The 19,207-nt window shown below is 46.6% G+C and overlaps 7 protein-coding genes across 7 annotated transcripts; 5 read left to right on the top strand and 2 right to left on the bottom strand.

Annotated features, from left to right (window-relative positions):
- Positions 1-2,333: 2,333 nt before the first annotated feature.
- Positions 2,334-3,824, top strand: N7487_006813 (glycoside hydrolase family 76 protein; the record flags this gene model as incomplete). Its single annotated transcript, XM_056874560.1, has 3 exons — positions 2,334-2,430; positions 2,493-3,184; positions 3,240-3,824. 3 exons carry the CDS (start codon positions 2,334-2,336, stop codon positions 3,822-3,824), a joined length of 1,374 nt encoding a protein of 457 aa, XP_056732280.1.
- Positions 3,825-4,387: 563 nt separating this feature from the next.
- N7487_006812 (uncharacterized protein) lies at positions 4,388-4,800 on the bottom strand (the record flags this gene model as incomplete). Its single annotated transcript, XM_056874559.1, has 2 exons — positions 4,388-4,582; positions 4,642-4,800. The coding sequence occupies 2 exons, from the start codon at positions 4,798-4,800 to the stop codon at positions 4,388-4,390; spliced, it is 354 nt and encodes a 117-aa protein (XP_056732279.1).
- A 1,313-nt stretch (positions 4,801-6,113) lies between these two features.
- Positions 6,114-7,337, top strand: N7487_006811 (lactonase family protein; the record flags this gene model as incomplete). Its single annotated transcript, XM_056874558.1, has 2 exons — positions 6,114-6,475; positions 6,533-7,337. The coding sequence occupies 2 exons, from the start codon at positions 6,114-6,116 to the stop codon at positions 7,335-7,337; spliced, it is 1,167 nt and encodes a 388-aa protein (XP_056732278.1).
- Positions 7,338-8,521: 1,184 nt separating this feature from the next.
- On the top strand, positions 8,522-9,807 carry N7487_006810 (putative aldo-keto reductase (AKR13); the record flags this gene model as incomplete). Its single annotated transcript, XM_056874557.1, has 6 exons — positions 8,522-8,680; positions 8,740-8,818; positions 8,876-9,019; positions 9,094-9,195; positions 9,248-9,442; positions 9,512-9,807. 6 exons carry the CDS (start codon positions 8,522-8,524, stop codon positions 9,805-9,807), a joined length of 975 nt encoding a protein of 324 aa, XP_056732277.1.
- Positions 9,808-10,288: 481 nt separating this feature from the next.
- On the top strand, positions 10,289-11,305 carry N7487_006809 (uncharacterized protein; the record flags this gene model as incomplete). Its single annotated transcript, XM_056874556.1, has 1 exon — positions 10,289-11,305. The coding sequence occupies one exon, from the start codon at positions 10,289-10,291 to the stop codon at positions 11,303-11,305; it is 1,017 nt and encodes a 338-aa protein (XP_056732276.1).
- Positions 11,306-11,577: 272 nt separating this feature from the next.
- On the bottom strand, positions 11,578-13,363 carry N7487_006808 (uncharacterized protein; the record flags this gene model as incomplete). The annotated part of the gene is made up of 4 exons (XM_056874555.1): positions 11,578-12,571; positions 12,625-12,697; positions 12,753-12,975; positions 13,073-13,363. 4 exons carry the CDS (start codon positions 13,361-13,363, stop codon positions 11,578-11,580), a joined length of 1,581 nt encoding a protein of 526 aa, XP_056732275.1.
- A 2,931-nt stretch (positions 13,364-16,294) lies between these two features.
- Positions 16,295-18,535, top strand: N7487_006807 (iron-containing redox enzyme family protein; the record flags this gene model as incomplete). Its single annotated transcript, XM_056874554.1, has 1 exon — positions 16,295-18,535. The coding sequence occupies one exon, from the start codon at positions 16,295-16,297 to the stop codon at positions 18,533-18,535; it is 2,241 nt and encodes a 746-aa protein (XP_056732274.1).
- Positions 18,536-19,207: the final 672 nt, after the last annotated feature.

Here is a 19,207-nt window from a genome sequence, read left to right as displayed (position 1 = left end):
AGATCTTCTTGGGATCGACAAATATCACGGTACGTGGACCATGACTTGCTCTTTGTCGGTTGGAGGCAGATCTTTGCTGTCTTGAACGAGATGCTGTGGACTTTGTCAACTTGGACGGTCACGCTCCAGCCTTATTGGACACAGGCGGTGGTGAACTCAGGATGCTCGATAGTCTCTCGGCTATGATACTATACTATTAGATTCTGCGACAAAAAAAAGTTCATATTGAAGTGTCTAGCGTGGCCGCTGGGTATAGATGCGAGACGACCTACCTAATGTGGTCACAGAGGCGGCTGGTGGCTTGCATTTTTATATAGCACGATGAATAATGGTGTCATCTTGTAGTGGCCACTGCAAAACTGCCTTTGGAAGGTACAATCACATTGTCACCTACTCCACAACGAGAACCAGCACCGTCGCGACTGGAATATGCGGTCCAACGCCTCCCAGGAAGTCTCCCAATAAGAATACAGGGAATGAGCCGTGGCCAGGTCAATCATCGGTCTCGACAGTGCGGATTCACGTTGTGGAGTAGGTAGAAGTGATCTATTTGTGGACGAGTGAAGTAGAGAAGGCGGCGACATTGCAGATCGAAAGATGCCGAGCGAATTCTTCACGTCTTCCTCTAGTCCTGCGGTTTTCAAATCTCACAATACGGCAGATATGACCCTCTTCTCGTGAGCCATTTGGGTCGCCACAGCCATACCCTGCTGGCGGATGCACCCGACAAGATACGAACATCCTTGCCTTTGGCCTTTGCCTTAATAAGAGCAGACACTTAGACATAGATAGGTCGAGGTATCTGGACGTCACAGACGGAGAAGAGACGCCCAATGAGTTTGCCTTGAGATACCTTCGACCGAGTTGCATCACGATATGGGGATTGTCCTGGATGTTTGAGCGAACTAACACCCAACCGCTGCAATACCCTGAAACTACTTATCGTAGTGTGGTAGTTGGCGCATTATATCCTTCCCAGTGTAAGTCCGCCGCGAACTTTATTAAAGCCAGGTCGTCGTGCCGAGGTTCTTCACGTAAGATTTGCGATCCTGATGGCAAGCCGGCCGGGATGGACGGGTGCCCAGAGAGTGGTCGACAAATACATTAGCGAGCTAAGTAGACTCAACTTCCTCGCAGCTCTCAAAGGCCGAGTGATGGCCATCCGTAGAGACGACTTGGTGTGGTTCTTTGGAGGAAGGATGGAGAAGAGAAGTAGGAAGGAGATCTTGGGGATGTTCCAACGTTGCCTAACGGGCCAGGCAAACACGACTTCCTTGAATTTAGTGCGGGGATACTATGTTTGAATGTAAGAAAGAAGCCTGGAACTTTAGCTATATACCCAGAGTCTAGAATGGCTAGCCGATGGAGATGGTTGAGGAAGAGCTAGAAATGAAGGAAAGCAAGAATTATATACGGCTGGATTAAAACATCAGATCCCAGGCATACATTAAACAAAGAATGCAGCACCCTATCTCAGGTTTTGTCTCCGAAATGTAAGTGCTGGACTAAGTGCGTCTCCTATTATTCGATAGATAGGGGAATACTTTGCACCGCGAATGGAAACAAACTACACCGTATTCGTATGTGTCTTCACATACTAACTTTGGAGCCCCAGGATCTGAAATGTGGATGAAACTATGAAAGATTTATGGACTAGCCCAGAAACAGGTGATTCCCGCAAAAGGGGTGAGTGGCAGTGCCAGGTCTCAGCACATTTCTTGGCGGACCTAAAAATATGGTACCGCCAAGACCCAATTTAGCGCTCGTGACACTCCGCGCCAGCGGAAAACGACTTGGCATATTGCCCCCCCGATCTTGATGAAATGACGTTCAGAGATCCTTTTTCCAAGCCAAATACAAGCCAAATATGTCGGGAGACTTCCACGTTCTATGACTCAAAGAAAGCCTTGAAAGACATTCGAATGCAGAAGTTGTGCCCCCCCTAAGCGCCTACCCCGGGTACACCGGGTAAGGGGGTCTCTTGGCATTACTACACTCTCATTTCCCAAAGGAAATCTCAATGCCAAGCACCAGAAAACTGGGCAGTGCTGAGAAGAGCTGCACCCAGAACAAAGTCAGGCAGCAGGATTGGCTGTGCCAATGTCTTGGATTATCACTTTCTACATAATCCCGCTCACACGGCGTCTGCCAAGTGACTGGTTTCATCGTGATGATTCGATATAATCTGATGGGTTCCATTGTTTCATTGCCTTTTTGTTCCAGGAGATACGCACTCATATTCTCCTTCTGATCTCAATGCACTTAACTTCTGCTCTTCATCTCTCAGTCCCATGCATTTCTTCCGATGTCGGTCACCGCTCGGCTCGTGTCAAATGAGGCCTGTTATTATGTCTAGGTGGCTGGCCACCCTTTTGGCCTGCCTTCTCATACAAAATGTCATCGCGATTGAGGTTAATCCTGAGGATGAGAGTGGGTTTTATTCAAACGGTGGCTAAACAACTCAGATGACTGACATGTATCTTTCCCGATAGCCTCCCTCAAAAATGCCGCCAAGACTGTCGCCACCACCATGATGGATTTCTACAATGCCCGCGACTCGAAAGATATTCCGGGGAAAATGGACGATACCTGGTGGGAGGGTGGCTCGATGTTTATGACACTCATCCAGTACTGGTATCTTACAGGCGACAGCCAGTTCAATGATGCGATCCAGGATGGCATGTACTGGCAAAAGGGCGAAAACGACTTCTTCCCAAGCAACTACTCCCAATACTTGGGTAACGACGATCAAGTGTTCTGGGGTTTAGCAGCGATAACTGCGGGAGAACTGAACTTCCCAGAGAGAGAAAACGAGCCCTCGTGGGTTTCTCTGGCCGAGGGTGTCTTCAATGGACAGATTCCCCGCTGGGATATGAATAACTGTGGTGGAGGTTTGCGATGGCAGATTTGGCCTTACCAGGATGGATATAGCATGAAGAACGCCATCTCCAACGGCGGTTTGTTCCAACTGTCAGCGCGTTTGGCACTATATACCAAGAACGCGACCTATGCCGAGTGGGCCGAGAAGATTTGGGATTGGAGTGCGTCTACGCCTCTGCTGAGGAAAACCTGGGTTATCGCCGATACTACCACTAACGCAGCGAGTTGTAAAGATCATGGTGATCACCAATGGACTTACAATTACGCAACATATATCGCTGGTGCTGGATATATGCATAACTACGTGCGTCTATCCCCTTTCCGCAATAACCAGACTCTCCAATTAACCGGTTTTATAGACCAATGGCACCGAAAGCAAATGGCTCGAAGGTGTGACAGGACTGATCAAGACATCCAATCAATTTTTCCCTGCCTCTGGCGGGAATCAAATCTTATCCGACATCACCTGTGAGCCCATCAATAAGTGTGATCGCAACCAGAAAACCTTCAAGGCCTATTTCGCGGGCTGGCTCGGATTCATATCCCTGATTGTACCGGCCAATGTCACGGCGGACGTAATGGGGAGATTCAAGGTCTCCGCTGTTGCTGCTGGTCAACAGTGTTCCGGCGGAAGCGATGGAAATCATTGCGGAGTTCGCTGGACGAAGAAAGCAGAATGGGATGGGACGATGGGCCTAGAACAGCAGATGTCTGTCTTGGGTGTTCTTAATGCTGTCATGTTCCCATTCAAGTCTGAGGGTCCTTACAATGCTGACAATGGCGGGACATCCCGAAGTGACCCACATGGAGGCAGTAATAACAAGGATAGCGTGGGACCTGCACCTATCACTACTGGTGATAGGGTTGGTGCGGGAATATTGACCGCGATCTTAGTTATACTCTGGGTTGGGGCTGTAACTTTCATGCTTGTTGGAGGCAAGTAGATATACTTGAATTTAAAGGCGTTAAATACATGTACATTTAGAATATTCATACCCTGAGAAATTCCGGCATTTTCCTGATATTTTTTGATGCGATCAACTTATTCACAATTATACCCTCGTCTACTTTTCTCGATGAAATGCGTGTGGAGTACCTGTGTGGGTCAAACTATGAGCTCACCCTATAGCAATAATTAAGAAGAGGAGGGAGAGTTAGTAGATCTAGATCATAGAGGCGATTGGAAAACCATTTCCTACATGCAGGAGACGGCATTATCACGTCTCCAAAATTCGGCCGTTGAAGAAATCTTTGTACAATACCCCGAAGACGTTGATGTCGACTTAGTTTCTGCTCTGTAATAATGTGGGGATAATGCCCGAACAAGATGATGAATATTGTGCAGTGACAAACTATGGAGGGAGAGAATGATCTATCTAGCAGGGAGAGATATCCTGGACAGACAGGAGGACAGGTATGCCTCTGACAACCACACCTCCAACACCATGTCGCGGTCAAGGTCTTCCCTATCACGTGTACTGCAGATATTTGTTTCTTGTTTCTCCTTTCAGTCCTCATCTTCCGTGATCTCGAGGTCCTCATTGTCTTTCTGAGGCTCGTTGTCGCTCTGAGTCTCATCACTCTTCTGAGCTTCCTCTCTAGCGCTCACCATTTTAGCGACATAATCATTAGCACGTCGAAGGCGTAGATTTGCTGCATTAGTGGAGATCTTATAGTGTCGAGCAACAGCAGCCATGTCGACCTGTGACACGACAATGATATTAGTGCTGGAAATTAAGTGATAAATGAGGGACAAATCACCTTAATTCCTGTCTCCTTGATACAAGTAATTACAAACTCGAGTCTCTCTTCTAGTATCTCACGACTGGTATCTGAGGCGAGTTTGCGAGGCTTGGTGGCAGACTTGGGGACATTCTTCTTCTTGGGAGCTTTAGCCTTGGTAATTTTATTGGAAGCCATGGTGAAGATGGCTAGTTGCTGATATGAGCTTGCTGGATGTAAATGTGCATTTGCTTAGACTGAGGAGCTCGAAAATAGAAGGAAGAATAAAGAAAGCAGCTAGAGATCGAGGATCATATTTATACCCTGATCTTATAGCAAACAAATTTGGCGCCTCTTCCCTCATCCCTTTCTCACTTCGTCCGGAGTATTGGGTAACCCACAACCTCAGGGCTCAACTACAACAATAATTACGGCCGGAAAAAAAAGAACCACGAAGCCCTAGAGAGAGTGAGAGCTTGCTGATTCAGGTGGTAGAAATAAATTAACTACCTCAAGTTGTATAGATATAAGAACGAGACAATAATATACCACAATTTTCCTTAAAGGGTACAAAAGACGTCGAGTTGTCGTAAAATCAAGGCCTGGGACACCAGCCGGCCGGCGTCCGATTTATGTATTCAACTGCTGCTCTGAAGGGACAAGATTTTGTCTCTAGATGATCAATCCCTATTGGAGGCGATTCCTACATGGAATAGAAGGGAACTTCGACAACTAGAGCATAATGAGGAAGGAGATCTCCAAATCCACATTTTACGGCTACTTCTAACGTAGCCAGGCCCTCGTTCATCCGTAGTCGCTACCGGGTAGATTGGCCTGTGTCAAGAACCGAGGTAGGCCATAACTAACAAATTATTGACCTATAGCAGGTATTTCATCGATGGCTTTTTACATAAAATTATCTTCATAAGTGGAGTAGCCCGGTTGTGCTAGAACTAAATCAATTCCACCCCCGGATTTCTCCTTGTTCTGGAGTTTAGCGTTCAAACCCTAACTGCCGCTATATCTTCAATACCCTTTCAAACGCCGACCCGATCCACGTTTTACCGAGCCTCACAACCAATGTAAATGATATGGCCTGGTTTTGTACTTTAGATGTCAGTAGATAGACCGGCCTGCCGGACTCGATTGTTTCTGACCGCAGCGGCAGTTCATAGAGTTAGAGGGATATTTTTGTCTAGTTATTGGTACTAAACAGAATAAACAGTAAAGCATTCATTGACTCTCTTCTTCGGCAAGACGTCAATTTGCAGGATGGGTAATGGCAATCCATAGTGGAGCCAATGCCGACCGTAAGGCCCATTGAGGACTACGCCTAAAAGGTAGAGGTGAGACATGCAGTGATTTGCGGGGAAATCTACGAAACAAAACGAATCTTAGGAAAGACGGAATAATTAGATCCGTAGAGCTGAATTTGGAGGTATATATTTCTTCGTTAACCCCATAACTCCCTTGCCCATATCTATCCTTCTCCCGACTTTCCCAATTCCATCATGGTTCGCTATCTTCCTTTCTTTATCTCCCTGGCAGCTGCCACGAACCTATATGCCACTCACTATGACGGCAACATCTATTCACTCTCTCTTGATAACGAAAACTCGCTTTCAGTCACTTCCTCCTTGAAGTCATGTGGTGATGGGCCTAGCTGGCTTACGTTCGATTCGTCAACGCGTACGATGTATTGCTCCGATCACGCCGGAAATGCGAGCATGAATGGCTTGTTGACTTCCTACTCCGTGAATCGGAATGGGAGACTGACCGAGCTTACAAATACTGTGGATGTGGGCGCCGCAGTCCACAGTGTTATTTATGGCGGAAAGCACGGACGCGAAAAGTATTTAGCTGTTGCGCATTAGTGAGTAATTGATGTCTAATTAATCCAGCTGTGTACAAACAAAATAACATTCATCAGCGGCGGTTCTGCCCTTTCGACTTTTGCTTTGCCCCTTAGGTCCGACAAGAAGCCCTTAGAGGTCTTCCGCTACAAAATGTCCCAGCCCGGTATCAAACCTCAGCAGGATTCTCCGCACCCGCATCAGGTGATCCTTGATCCAACCGGTGGTTTCATCCTTGTTCCTGATTTGGGTGCCGACCAGGTCCGCGTGTATGCCATCAATGAGCAATCGGGACATCTAAATGTGTGCCCTAGTCTTAATTACACCGCTGGTAGTGGACCACGACACGGACTGTTCTGGAAATCCAATCCCTCGGACTCAAGACACGCCCCAGTGACTATGCTTTACACCGTCAGTGAATTGGGCGGTCACTTCAATGCGTTTGTTGTGTCTTACTTATCCTCCGGTTGTCTCGCGTTCAAGGAGACACAATCCTTTGTGCCATACCCAGGCGGACAGTTACCGGCTGCGGGTGCACCAGCAGAGCTCCGCATGACTGGTGATTCTCTTTATGCTTCAATTCGCTTTGATCAAGGATTTGCCCCGAACGATTCCATGTCGACTATGGTTCGTTCCTCCAACGGTACGGTGTCTTTCAGTCAGATCACCTCTGCATATGGCAGCATTCCCCGCACTTTTGTCATCAATAAGAGAGGTACTCTGGTCGCCATTGGGGACCAGGCTTCGTCTAATGTTGCCATTGTCAAACGGGACCCGCGGAGTGGAACGCTCGGCAATCTAGTCGCCAACTTGCAGGTTGGACAGCCCGGCCAGGCTAGTAATTCGTCGTCGGGCTTGAGCAGCATCATCTGGGAAGAGTAAACTCTTCAACTCAACTGGACTCTTCAAGGAAACAACAACATTATTCAGGTAGCTGTGATTGTTGCCTCTTCCGAGCCAAGAAGGTGTCTGTCTATACTTAGAGCGATAATTGTATAACTATATAGAGCAAGATAAGATGTACATAGAAAGCGCCTAAAATGCAAGACATAGTTATCATAAGAATTTCTTAATATAGCACTCATAGATGTGTAATTGTTAGAATCCGATCATGCACCAGCAAAAAAAGAAAGATAATGTACATAGCCCTCAACGTGCCTCACATCACAACCCCATACATTCGCCAAGAGTTGATCACCATACACCCTGAAATGGGGCAAACGTTTTATCGGTGTTGCGATGTAGTCTGATTAGTGAAATCAATAACCGCCGCGGGGAAAGGGATAATTGAATTACCGATATGTTGACTGCAAAGTAAGCGCATACGGCACACCTAGACCTCGGGAATTCTTCCAGCCCCGCAAAAAGTCTGGCGACAGGTCTAAGACTGACCATACTGATGCAACAGCCTGCTATCACAAATCCTAGTCTCCAACATTTTATCACACATTGCCTAGACTATTGCTTGCGCTTTTCCTCGACCGGGGGAATACCGACATGACGTCATCCCGAACATGAATGCATTTGGCCTTTTTGTTCTGTTGACTTTATATATGGTATCAACCTTGGAAGCCAGCTTAAGTTAGTGATATGTGACTTCATGCTGTTGACCTCATCTGGTAGTTTGGCCAGCCGGATTTAAAGCGGCTTTAGTGTTAGACTATCAGTGACTGACAGGACTGTCTCTTCCATTTTCCATACTATGTAGTACTGACCAATAATACTAATGATGTCATCAATTATAGAAAAGCTTACTCCAGTGGTGAAAGCAAACTTAATACGCCGTACAGCATAGCATAGCATGTAAATATTAGGGCTCAAGTCGCTTGACGATTGGCAATTCATCCGCCCCACCGGGCATGAAAGTTATACCATCCGACCAATGAGATAAGACTTGTCATCAAGGTGCAGGTATCGCCACATTCGCCGCCGCATCATGACTGCAATATGGTACCTACTGCGATGTGGTACTATTCGGCCGCAATATAAATAAGCTTGAGGTTCGTCATTTGATGGACCTCCAATTCTCACCTTCTCAGCACCTAAACTCGCAAAAATCAACGAATATGACGAAGACACTCTCGCTTGGCGGACAGCAGGTCCCCGTTCCCGGCTTTGGCGCCATGGGCCTTAATTCTGCGATGGGGTCAGACCTCAATCTTGAACAGTCTGAGCCTGTTCTTTTGAAAGCTATCGAGCTTGGCTGCACATTTTGGGATACTGCAGTAAGCCGTTCTCTTCGCATTGTCCCAAGTGCGATAGTTTTAACTTTCGCCAACCCTAGGTTGCCTACAAAAACGGTGAAAATGAGAAGCTTCTTGGAGACTTCATTAAGAAGCACAACGTTCGCGACAAGGTTTTCGGTGAGCAACTTGTTTTTTACCTTTGTCTACATTGTGTCATTAGCTCATGTCGCGCAGTGGCCTCCAAGTGTGGATTTGACGTCTTTGGGCCTGAACGCAAGGTAACCAACTCAGCCGCCCATATCAAAGAATACATCGAGGGAACAATCGACAGACTTGGTTTCACTCCCGATCTCTACTACCTCCACAGAATCGACCCCAGTACGTGACATTCACCGAAAATGATTTGATTGGAATCGGTATACTAACTCTGCAACTCAAGACACCCCCCCTAGAGGAGTCTATCGGTGCTCTGGATGAGCTCCGACGCGCCGGAAAAACAAAGTACATTGGCCTATCCGAATGTTCGGCCGAGACTCTGCGCAAGGCAAACGCGAGTAAGTCTATATGTAACTACAGATCATAAGAGTGCATGCTAACATAACTCAGTCGCCAAGATCGATGCTGTTCAAGCCGAGTACTCTGCTTTTGAGACATTGCACGAGACTAGTGGCCTTATTGCTACGGCAAAGGAATTGGATGTAGCCTTTGTGGCATTCAGCCCTCTGGGACATGGCTGGCTTGTGGATGACTTCCCGTTCAAGACTCCTGATGACTTCGCCCCCAATGACTTCCGACGCACTGGTACGTCGTGCCCTTTTAATTCGCGAACATTCTGCTAGATTCGGATAAACTAACTTTGACAACTCTCAGTTCCCAAGTTCCAAGGCGAAAACTTCTACAAGAACAAGGCTATTGTTGACGAAATCAAGAAGCTAGCCGCCAAAAAGGGTTGCTCGATCGCACAGATCGCCCTGGCCTGGGTTGCTGCGCAAGGCTTGATTACTATTCCAGGAACGACCAAAGCCTCGCGCTTGGAAGAAAACTGGAAATCTCGTGATGTCGAACTTACAGAAGAAGAGTTGAAAGAGATGCGAGCGATCGTGGAAGCTGCCAAGCCGGTTGGAGAGCGATTCTCTGCCATCTTCCAATCGATGGTTGGCCACTAAACTGTAGTAGCTTAAATTCTTAATATAAATTTTTTTTTTTAAAAAAAAGGAAATAATAATAACAATGGCAAATGGATATAAATCGTCAAATAGGGGTTCAATTTCGCTTTTAGGTCACACATAATATCACGGCACCGGCAACGGCTTAGAGTTGTTCAGATATAGATAAGCCAACCAACCAAATAATGGCGCTAGTTGATTAGCCATTCGTCAGGACAAAAACGGCTAATTGTGCATTGTCCAATATACCACCCCATATTCTGGCCGTTTGTTTTTGCTTACCTTCAAAAATTCTTAACCCCGAAAGGAGAAGTGGAGAAAACGTCATTGGCATTTGTCAGCATTTTGACCTTAAGGCCGCTAGCCCCGAAAGATCGACATACTATGTTGGATATACAAGTCTTTAATATAAATATGAATTATTCAATGGGTCCCTGTTAATAGGCATGAATTTCTAGTTGTCATTGATGATCCATTCAAAATGTTACGAGGCCAAGCACTACAGCACTTAGTGTGGCTTTCCGCTCTCTTCCAACTCTCTCTCGCCCTCCCATGGCATGTCACCACAAACTATACCCTTACTGTGATCAAAAACGTTACCCAGCCACAAACCTTTGAAAATATTGCGACCAGACACAATGGTCAGCTTCTTTTGACCTCTGCCGTCTCCCCAAAAGTCTATCAGGTCGACCCATTTCGCCAGCGTGCGATGAAAGCCATCGTTGACATCCCTCATACGACTGGATTGTTTGGTATTGCAGAGTTGGAAGAAGATGTCTTTTATGTGATAGGCGTAAATACTACCGGGGTTCAAGGTACCCCCGATTCCAACTTTGTCTGGAAGTTTGATGTGCGCCAGAACCGGACGGAAAGGGCACCGATTTCACCATCAATCGTGGCTAATGTTTCCAATGCGCAATTGATGAATGGGATGTCTCGCTTGGCAAGCAATGATACAACATCACTTTTGATCAGTGACTCCGAAGCTGGGAGAATATACAAATTGGACGTGAACACCGGCTCACATCAAACAATCAGCGATGACGACTTGCTCAAGTCCTCCCCCACGGGCTTGCAAATTGGCGTGAATGGAATTCACATGCGAGGTTCACACTTGTTCTTCACCAATTTCAATAAGCGCATCTTTGGTCGAATTCCAATCTCTTTGTCCACCGGATTCCCTACCGGCCCTGTGGAGGTTATTGTCAATGATGTGCAAGGCGATGATTTTGCCGTTTCCGCAGATGGGAAAACTGCATGGATTGCTTTAAACTCCCAAAGCACTCTACTCGAGGTCGATATTCCAGGAAAAAGTGCGCGGGCTGTTGTCGAGTCGCCATATTTGGAATCGGCATCTTCTGTGTCGGTAGGTCGAACTCTGTTCGATCGTGACAGTCTTTACGTTTCTTCTGCAGGACCGTTCAATGCGGCTTCTACTACCAATACTACGATAACTGGTGGTATTGTCGCTAGGGTAGATCTTCGAAAGGTTAAATGATTCGCTCTTTCCGAGTGAGTTGATTGGTTTCAGCTGAATGAATACCAAGTCAAATATCCAAATCTATGGATTCTTTTACTCAAATTATTATAGCAAATAAGATGAAACTAAGGTTTAAAAAAAAAGACTGGTGACTGCCCAAAAGGATACGAACGGTTGGCAGCCAAAAGAAAAGCAGCTTTGACAATCACTTTGAGATAGGTACATACGATAATATACACATATACAATGCAGCATTCTTCAATAGCATGCAAACAATCACAATAAACCCATTAAAGGGGGGCTGGGTCACTGACAGCATCATAAGACCAGCGACAAACATGATCATACATGTTACCGGGCGCCAAACTAATTGTCTCGTTGTTGAAACCAGTGCGAGCCAAGGTCTTCTCAGTCCCGTTGTACTGAGGCCAGAAGGCATCAAGACCGCACTGGGGGTTCTTGGCAAAACTGGACCAGACATCACGGAGATAGTTTCCAATGGCTACTTCAGCTGGAGTACTAGCGAGTAAGGTTTGGTTAACAGTATTAAACAATGGATAGAGATCGGCAGTGTGGTAAGCACCGCTCGGTGGCGTTGTAGTAAGGACCAAGTTGGGGAAGTCGCCGAAGTAGCGGTATCTCCAGGTTGGGTTGCCATCAGTGATACTTTGTTCAATTCTCACGACGTCGGCGCATGTGTACAGACGGTCGTTGAAGTCGGTCCAGTAGCTTTCATTATGAACTTGTCCAAGTTTAAAGATACCTGCCTCATTTTGAGTGTTACCAATCAGGTAGCCACCTTTGGCGGCCGTCCGGTTGAGGTAGCTCGAGAAGACCAATTCATCATCAATGACTGGCCCGTATGGCGAAGGGTTGAATGGAACATTGGCAGGGTCATAACCAGCTAGTATCTCATCGACGGTCTTATTCATCATGCAGTCGCTGACGGCAACCGGGTCAGAAGTGGCGTTTCCGCAGCCAACCAAGTCAGTGACATGGAACCAGCGATTGTGGGTCTCTTCTGCAGTAAGAGCTGGGAAACCGTAAATAGTGGCGCTCATCAAGATAAAACCAGAAGCAATGGGGTCATCGGCATGAGCGAACGAGTAGAAGTCAACCATTCCAGCGCCAGCAGACTGTCCAAATATAGTAATGCGCTCTGGGTCACCACCGAATTGCTCAATATTGTCACGAATCCATTCCAAGGACATGCGAAGGTCACGGAGACCAATATTGGCCGGAGTGGCTGGGTTACCAGGGAATCCGAAAGTGTTGACACGGTAGCTATTCTCCGATTAGTACATGATATGTCTATGCCCAAATTGGTACGTTCTCACTTCATCGAGACGACGACAACATCGCTTTCGTCAGCAATGAATTGCCCACGGTATGCCGCCTGTCGAGAACTGCCTGGGACACGTTTAAGTTAGGATTTGATCATAAGGGTTCCCTGAATATCACTCACCTGACACATAGCCACCTCCATAGACCCAGACAAGAACAGCTTTCTTTGCCTCTCCAGTCTGCGGCTTGGTCCAGACATTCAAGGTCAAACAATCCTCGCTAGCTGGATATGTCTCGCTTGCGAAGGCTGCGGCAAAGGTAGGGGGAATACCAAGGTTCTGGGGCGGTGCACTGCTGGTATTGTTGCTTGGGGGTGCTGATGGTGGCTGGATACATGTCGGACCCTATGTAAAAATGGCGTTTTAACAATCGTCCGAATCGGATAGAAAATCAAAACACATCAGAATTTCAAGAAAGCGAACATGAAACCACTGAACTTACGAATGTGGTGGCATTGATGGTGTCATTTCCAGTATAACGGACTGGAGGTTGGAAACGAAGACGTCCAAGTGGAGGGACGGCATATGGGATCCCAACATACTCGGAGACCTCGGAGGCGTTTGCCGCAGAATGGCCTACAACAAGGCCGCTCGTAGTCCGCACAGACTGACCAACATTCCAGACGGGACTGTCAAATGGGAAATCGATGTGGTTGACGGGTGTGGCAGTTGCGAGAAAGGAAAAGGCGGCAATGTTTTGCAGGACCGGAATGAGACCGCTTTGTAGCTTCATGATGGGCTAATCAAGAAAGGGTAAGGTGATTAAGACGTAGGTGTGAAGGCAAGCCTAACCGTTGTATATATATTTGTCCCCCGTACTCATGGGAATAATGCAGCCTGGGTTCCCGTTAGGGTTTCGGCCGAAGGATGCGCTAATGTTGGTTGATGACACGCCCCACAATGATCCCACGGATAGGTACACTGGTTGACCTTAATTAGTGCCCAGGTGAGTACTTAGGTACGTATAAACTATGGCCAAGATTCTTCACCCATTCCTCCCATTTGAGACATCCATGCCTAGACTTACCTTCCCAGGACCGATTCGTCACCATCTTGCGGAGAACAGTCATCTGGTGTCAGCCAGTGCTGGTAAATTGTGTCTCTTGTGTCTCACATGGTCGCTCAACCTGTGGAGTGATCCGTGCCGAATGGAGAAGTTCACCCGTGGCTAACAATTGGGGAACGCGATGTTGATATGATTATGTTAATTGATACATTAGTTATCAACATCCTGATAAGTCGATATTAGATAAGGGGCTTTATATCCCAAACAGCAACTATGTTCTGCGCCCATTGGACAAGGGGTTGGTAATCAGCTCCATGACCGGCAAGAAGCTTAGTAAGACGACGCTTTCTTCCTTCCAAGGTTTTTTCCTTCTTGAGCCCGGCAATGTTGCACGCCTATATCAGTGCCCAAAAACCCGAACCATCCGAGTCCTTTCTATACTTATAGACAACATTGATGAACCGCCTTTTCACCGGTTAAGCCTTGCTCTCAGTATTCCCTGTGTGTCATTTCGTCAGCTCCCTAATATTCACTCTCCTCCTCGGTGGTGACAGCATCAATTTCCAACCAATTTTCAAAGGGAATCCCTGTAATGCCACAACATGGACACCTGGTTTTGTAGGTACCCCTCGCGTGTCAACATATGTCAACATATGACCTCATCGCCATGGGTCTACAAAGTGGCGAATGTCTAAATTCATGGGGAGTGCGACTTTCAACCATGAGGGTTGTGACAAGGTTTGGAGGGGTGGGAGGGAGGGGGGGGCTGTGGCTCTACTAAGCTGATTGAAGAAGACAAAAGATTTTCCCCTATACACAACCAGACAGTCACTTCAAATGTGGGGAAAGGATATATGCGCCGAGAAGCGGGTTGTGGAGGTGAGTTGATGCGATGTGTTGATGAACAGGCACCGATACAGGGGTAACCGCCAAAACGGAGAATGAGAGATGCCATTGGGGGATGACTATGAGGGTAGATAGCAATTTTGAAACGAACTTTAGAGGGCTGATACTATATTAAAGAGAGAAGTCGAAGTCAGATACTCATGTACTGTTGGGAGACAACTAAGAGAGGAGGGAGGAGGAGGGTTCAAACGTTTATTCTCTGCGGAGTATAAAATAGGTATTAAAAGTTGTAGAGATTTAATTAATATTTAAAAAAATAAAGAGAATAATAATAATAACAATAATGATAATGATACTTAGCGATCCTCTAATTTTAGATTGTAATACTTAGTTATATATCAGTCTCACATTACACCATGCACTTCAACGTGCACCACGTTGTCCTTCCTCCGAACAAAAGCAATTCAAATAAATACACGGTCGATAGGGGGTGCTTCCTTTCTCGCTTCTGTATCGTACTGAGGTGTGGCACTGTGTTCCGAGAATAACTGACGCTCAGCCAGTGGCATATTTCGATCGGTCATTTCAAGAGTAGCGCGGCGGAGGATCGATAATAGAAAGACCCTGTGAATAGATGATTGAGACATGCATATTTCACAAGGCAGGGATTGAATGGCAGCAGTTTCGTGTAAAGACCAGATTGCCAAAACAGTCAGTAGTACTCAGGATATACCTAAGTACTAACCTGTTCCCTACATAAATTACCATTTATTCCATTTATTCCATTTATTCCATTTATTCCATTTATTCCATTTATTCCATTTATTCCATTTATTCCATTTATTCAACACGTTGTAGACCTTCCTCCGGAGTCCATGACGAATGGGAATTTCTGGAACGGGCCGATTACGGGCCCTTCCGTTACCATCTTTTAGCATTCCACTCTACCGACAGTTACTTCCGTCGTCTAAGAACTCCCAAGGCTCGTAGGCTACAATTTTCACCAAGTTTGACTAATAAAGAGAATGTGTCTTACATATACATGTAAACCCGTTCTTGAGATGAACTTGACCAGTACACACTAAGAAACTCTCTGTGCTTCCCACCGCCAAGGCCTTAGCGGCGATTCTTAATCCAGTGTCTATAAAAGATGAGATTTGGCGCAGCAATTCCTGAATCGAGTGTAATTACCATCGCTATTCAATGATGATGATGATGATGATGAGGAGGAGGAGGAGGATGTAACTTTACAGTAAAAGGTATAATACCATGCAAAGGTGTATTGAAGAACGACCCTCAGCTCCCCTCAGCTTCCCTCAGCTGGATGTGGCGCTCTTAACTTCATGATCGGCGCTAGTGTCTTGGCGGCACAGCAAAGAGTTGGGCAGTGTGTACGGAGTACCGCCCAGGTGTTGAAGCCGATTTTCAGAATGACCGTACGTATATGTATGTATAGATCGATAGTTTCCGTTCCTTACAGGTCAAGTGCAGAATGGATGTGGCGGTGTGCATCGTGATGCCAGCTGCCGATCTAAGATTTGGTGTAACCTCTCGAGGACCGGGAACTACTCCGTACATATGCATGCATGCAAGCCCTCTCCTGGAGCTATTCTTTGCTTACGTGACTGGTCGCAATCGACAAAGCAAGTCGAAGAAATTTACAGATCACAATGATCTACCCCTGTTGAACCCAATGCGATCTATTCGGATAGGAACCTGGCATCTAGGATCTGGAATCGGAGATTCGTATTGAAATAAGTGAATGCCTCGTAGCTCTCCTCTTCCCCACTTTAGCCTTCGGATTCACCCAAAATGACGATGGGGTTTGACTGCGAAATCCGGCTTGGTTCCTTCCTACCTTCATCAATCTCGAAGGCAATCGCCCTCCTCTTACTCCTTACCGCCGCATTTTGTTTTCGTCGAATCTGGAAACCTCAGCACAACCGAGCACCTCTGCAAACGCCCCTTCACTTCCCAAGGAAGTCGACATCTATTCCCTCCGCCGTGAAACCGATTGCCAAAGAGTCAAGATTCCAAGAGCTGGAGTTTTACAAAAGTCTCTTTTTCAAACTACAAAATGTGGAGCATAACCCGGAGGTTTTACCACTTGCACGACAAGCAATCCTGTTCCTACTATCCGAAGCATTGAGCGAATATACAAAGCGAGAGTCTCATCCCAATATCCTATCAATCGAGACTTTCAACGAAGAGGAACTTTCCCAGTTTCTCCAAAAACATCAGAAGGATGTCACGGATCGATACGCACAATATATCGCACAGAGAGACTTGGGTGGCCCTCGGCAATTGGTTCGTGACCGACAGGATGCAGAGTTCTGGCTGAGGAAGATTGCACCGTTGAAGCTGGTTGATGGCGCCTGGCTGGGCCAGGTGAACAAAATCACTTTACCATTCGACTTACGTCCAATCATGAAGAAAACATGGCAGGTGTTCACTGAAGAGCTCGGTGATGGTAATCTTCATCAGCACCACGTCTACATCTATGAGGAGCTCTTAAAGACTTTCGAACCAGAATTACCCTCCCCAACGACAAAGGAAATTCTTCATCCTAGATGGAATTTCAGCTGCATCAGGTATTGGAGAGCAGCTGCAGCTCAATTGATGATCGCAAGGTTTTCAGAGGAGTTTTTCCCGGAGATACTGGGGTTTACCATGCACTTCGAAATGCTTCAGCTGGATACAATGCAAGCAGCAAAGGAGCTACCAGAAGTTGGACTCGATCCATACTATTTCATACTTCACGTGTCCATTGACAACAGCCATTCCGGTCATGCCGCTATGTCGATGGAATGCGTGGTGGACTACATACAAAAGATATCGGAGATGGAAGGCAAAGAAGCCGCCCATACCGCGTGGCGGCGGATTCAGGCAGGATACGTCTTGAGTGAATGGCTGGGTTCCGAGGGGATTCAGACCGCAGACATCCCTCTCAAACTTGATTCTATGCCCTGTGACCAGCTTGAATCCAGAGTGGGCCAGATATTCCGTGCCAAAGCTCAGGCTGCGCAAGGAATACACGCTGGATGCAAAGCAAAGATTGGGAATCGCCCTTTGGATGACTGGCTGAGCCCAAGTAGCTTGCTAGATGAGAAATGGCAACCGAATTTTCTCCAAGCTCTGACCAACTCCAAGCCGTGGATATATCCCGGCGACAGCAACAAGAGCAGGCTGGTGAAAGAACTCCGTTGGGGAGGCAAAATGTTCGGCACCTTTACAAGAGAGGAGCTTACTACTCTACAACAATGGATCGATTCTTTAAGTCCACACCGCATTCCATTTTATTTCGAGTTCGTTGGCCTTTCAGAGGCTGCCCATTGCCAGGGCTGCCGCAACTCGAATATTCCTGAGCCATTATCAGGATCATCGAATTCCACAGACCTGATAGATGAGATTGCACCGTTGCTCCCCCGTCCACAACCATCAATCCAGCGGGGATTCGGTGCAGGTGATCTTGATTTACCACGGTTGCTGCCTCTTTGGTTCACGCAGTGCAGTCTCCTGGAGTCGTTTGTATACGCTCCAGGGAGGACCGCAGATCCAATTGGTTGCGCAGTGGTCCGCTTGTTACGAGCTCAACTTGGATTTGAGATAGAGCATACGGTTGTCACAGGGATAAATGAGTCACACACAGCAGAAGACAATGGTATCGTTGGAATTGGCCTGGAGATGATTAAACGAGCCTCTCTCCCTGTTCCCACTGATCTGGTGATGCTCCTCGCACGTTGGCCCTCCAAATTTGCAGACAAAATGCTTCAGCTATCTTCAAAACCTCTACAAAATTTGGGTATCCTGCTTGGTATCTCCGCGGCGCTGATTGAGCTCCAAGGGGTCATCGCAGAAGCCCCTAGCGCTGGACTGCTTTCGCCGGAAAGTTGCGTTCATTTGCAGGTTCTTTTCCGTCGACAATACCATTACTCACAAGAGTGCCAACAACACATATCCACAGATGGGGGTTTGCTCATGGACTATTCTCATGGGTATGCTATGGCAAAGGCAGAGATTGGCGATTGTATCAGGGCCAATATGCGGAAATAGAGAATTTCAAGAAACGACGTGTTACATTGATTACCGGTTTCTTACCGTTGAAACATGTGACCTTTTACTATAATGTATTTTGCTTACTGATGATGTTCGAGTACATATATTTCCAAATATAGACCCTTATTGTTTTTAGCTAGAGAATTTTACCGTTGTGAATCTGACCAGTATGTTCACCAGTATGCTCGCCATCCCTTGATTTCTGTCAGTTGATTTACCTCACGGTCCACTCCTTTGCGCTGGTGGAAATTTCGTCTCTATATCATGAGTCTCGATTCCCAATTCTACACTGAGAGTTAACTTGTACATGCATTAGAATCAGGGGGCGTAGCATCCCATAAATTGAAAATTTAATGTTAATGTTACAGGTAGCTTTGTGCATGTTGCAGCATTTGACGCTGGTTTCCCAATCAGCCTGACCTCTGTTGTCCCATGATGCATTGGGGTAACTGACCCCTTCACACAAAGGCTTCAAAGCATAGCATTTCAAGATCTCGCGGACCTTGATTCCGAGTCCAATAAGCATGATGGAATCCACAAATGGAATCAAGGAAAATGCAGGAATATTCGCAACATTACTTGTTTTTAATTATGCGATATGTTTTCTCACCCATCTGTAGCCTGTCCTCATGTATCTTAGCTTCTCTTCTTCTCCATGCTCCTAATGCT

This window comes from Penicillium crustosum, assembly GCF_028827405.1.
Source record: "Penicillium crustosum strain IBT 35664 chromosome Unknown utg000002l_segment0_segment0, whole genome shotgun sequence".
Taxonomy (NCBI): domain Eukaryota; kingdom Fungi; phylum Ascomycota; class Eurotiomycetes; order Eurotiales; family Aspergillaceae; genus Penicillium; species Penicillium crustosum.
This window is presented reverse-complemented; position numbering and strand designations above follow the sequence as displayed.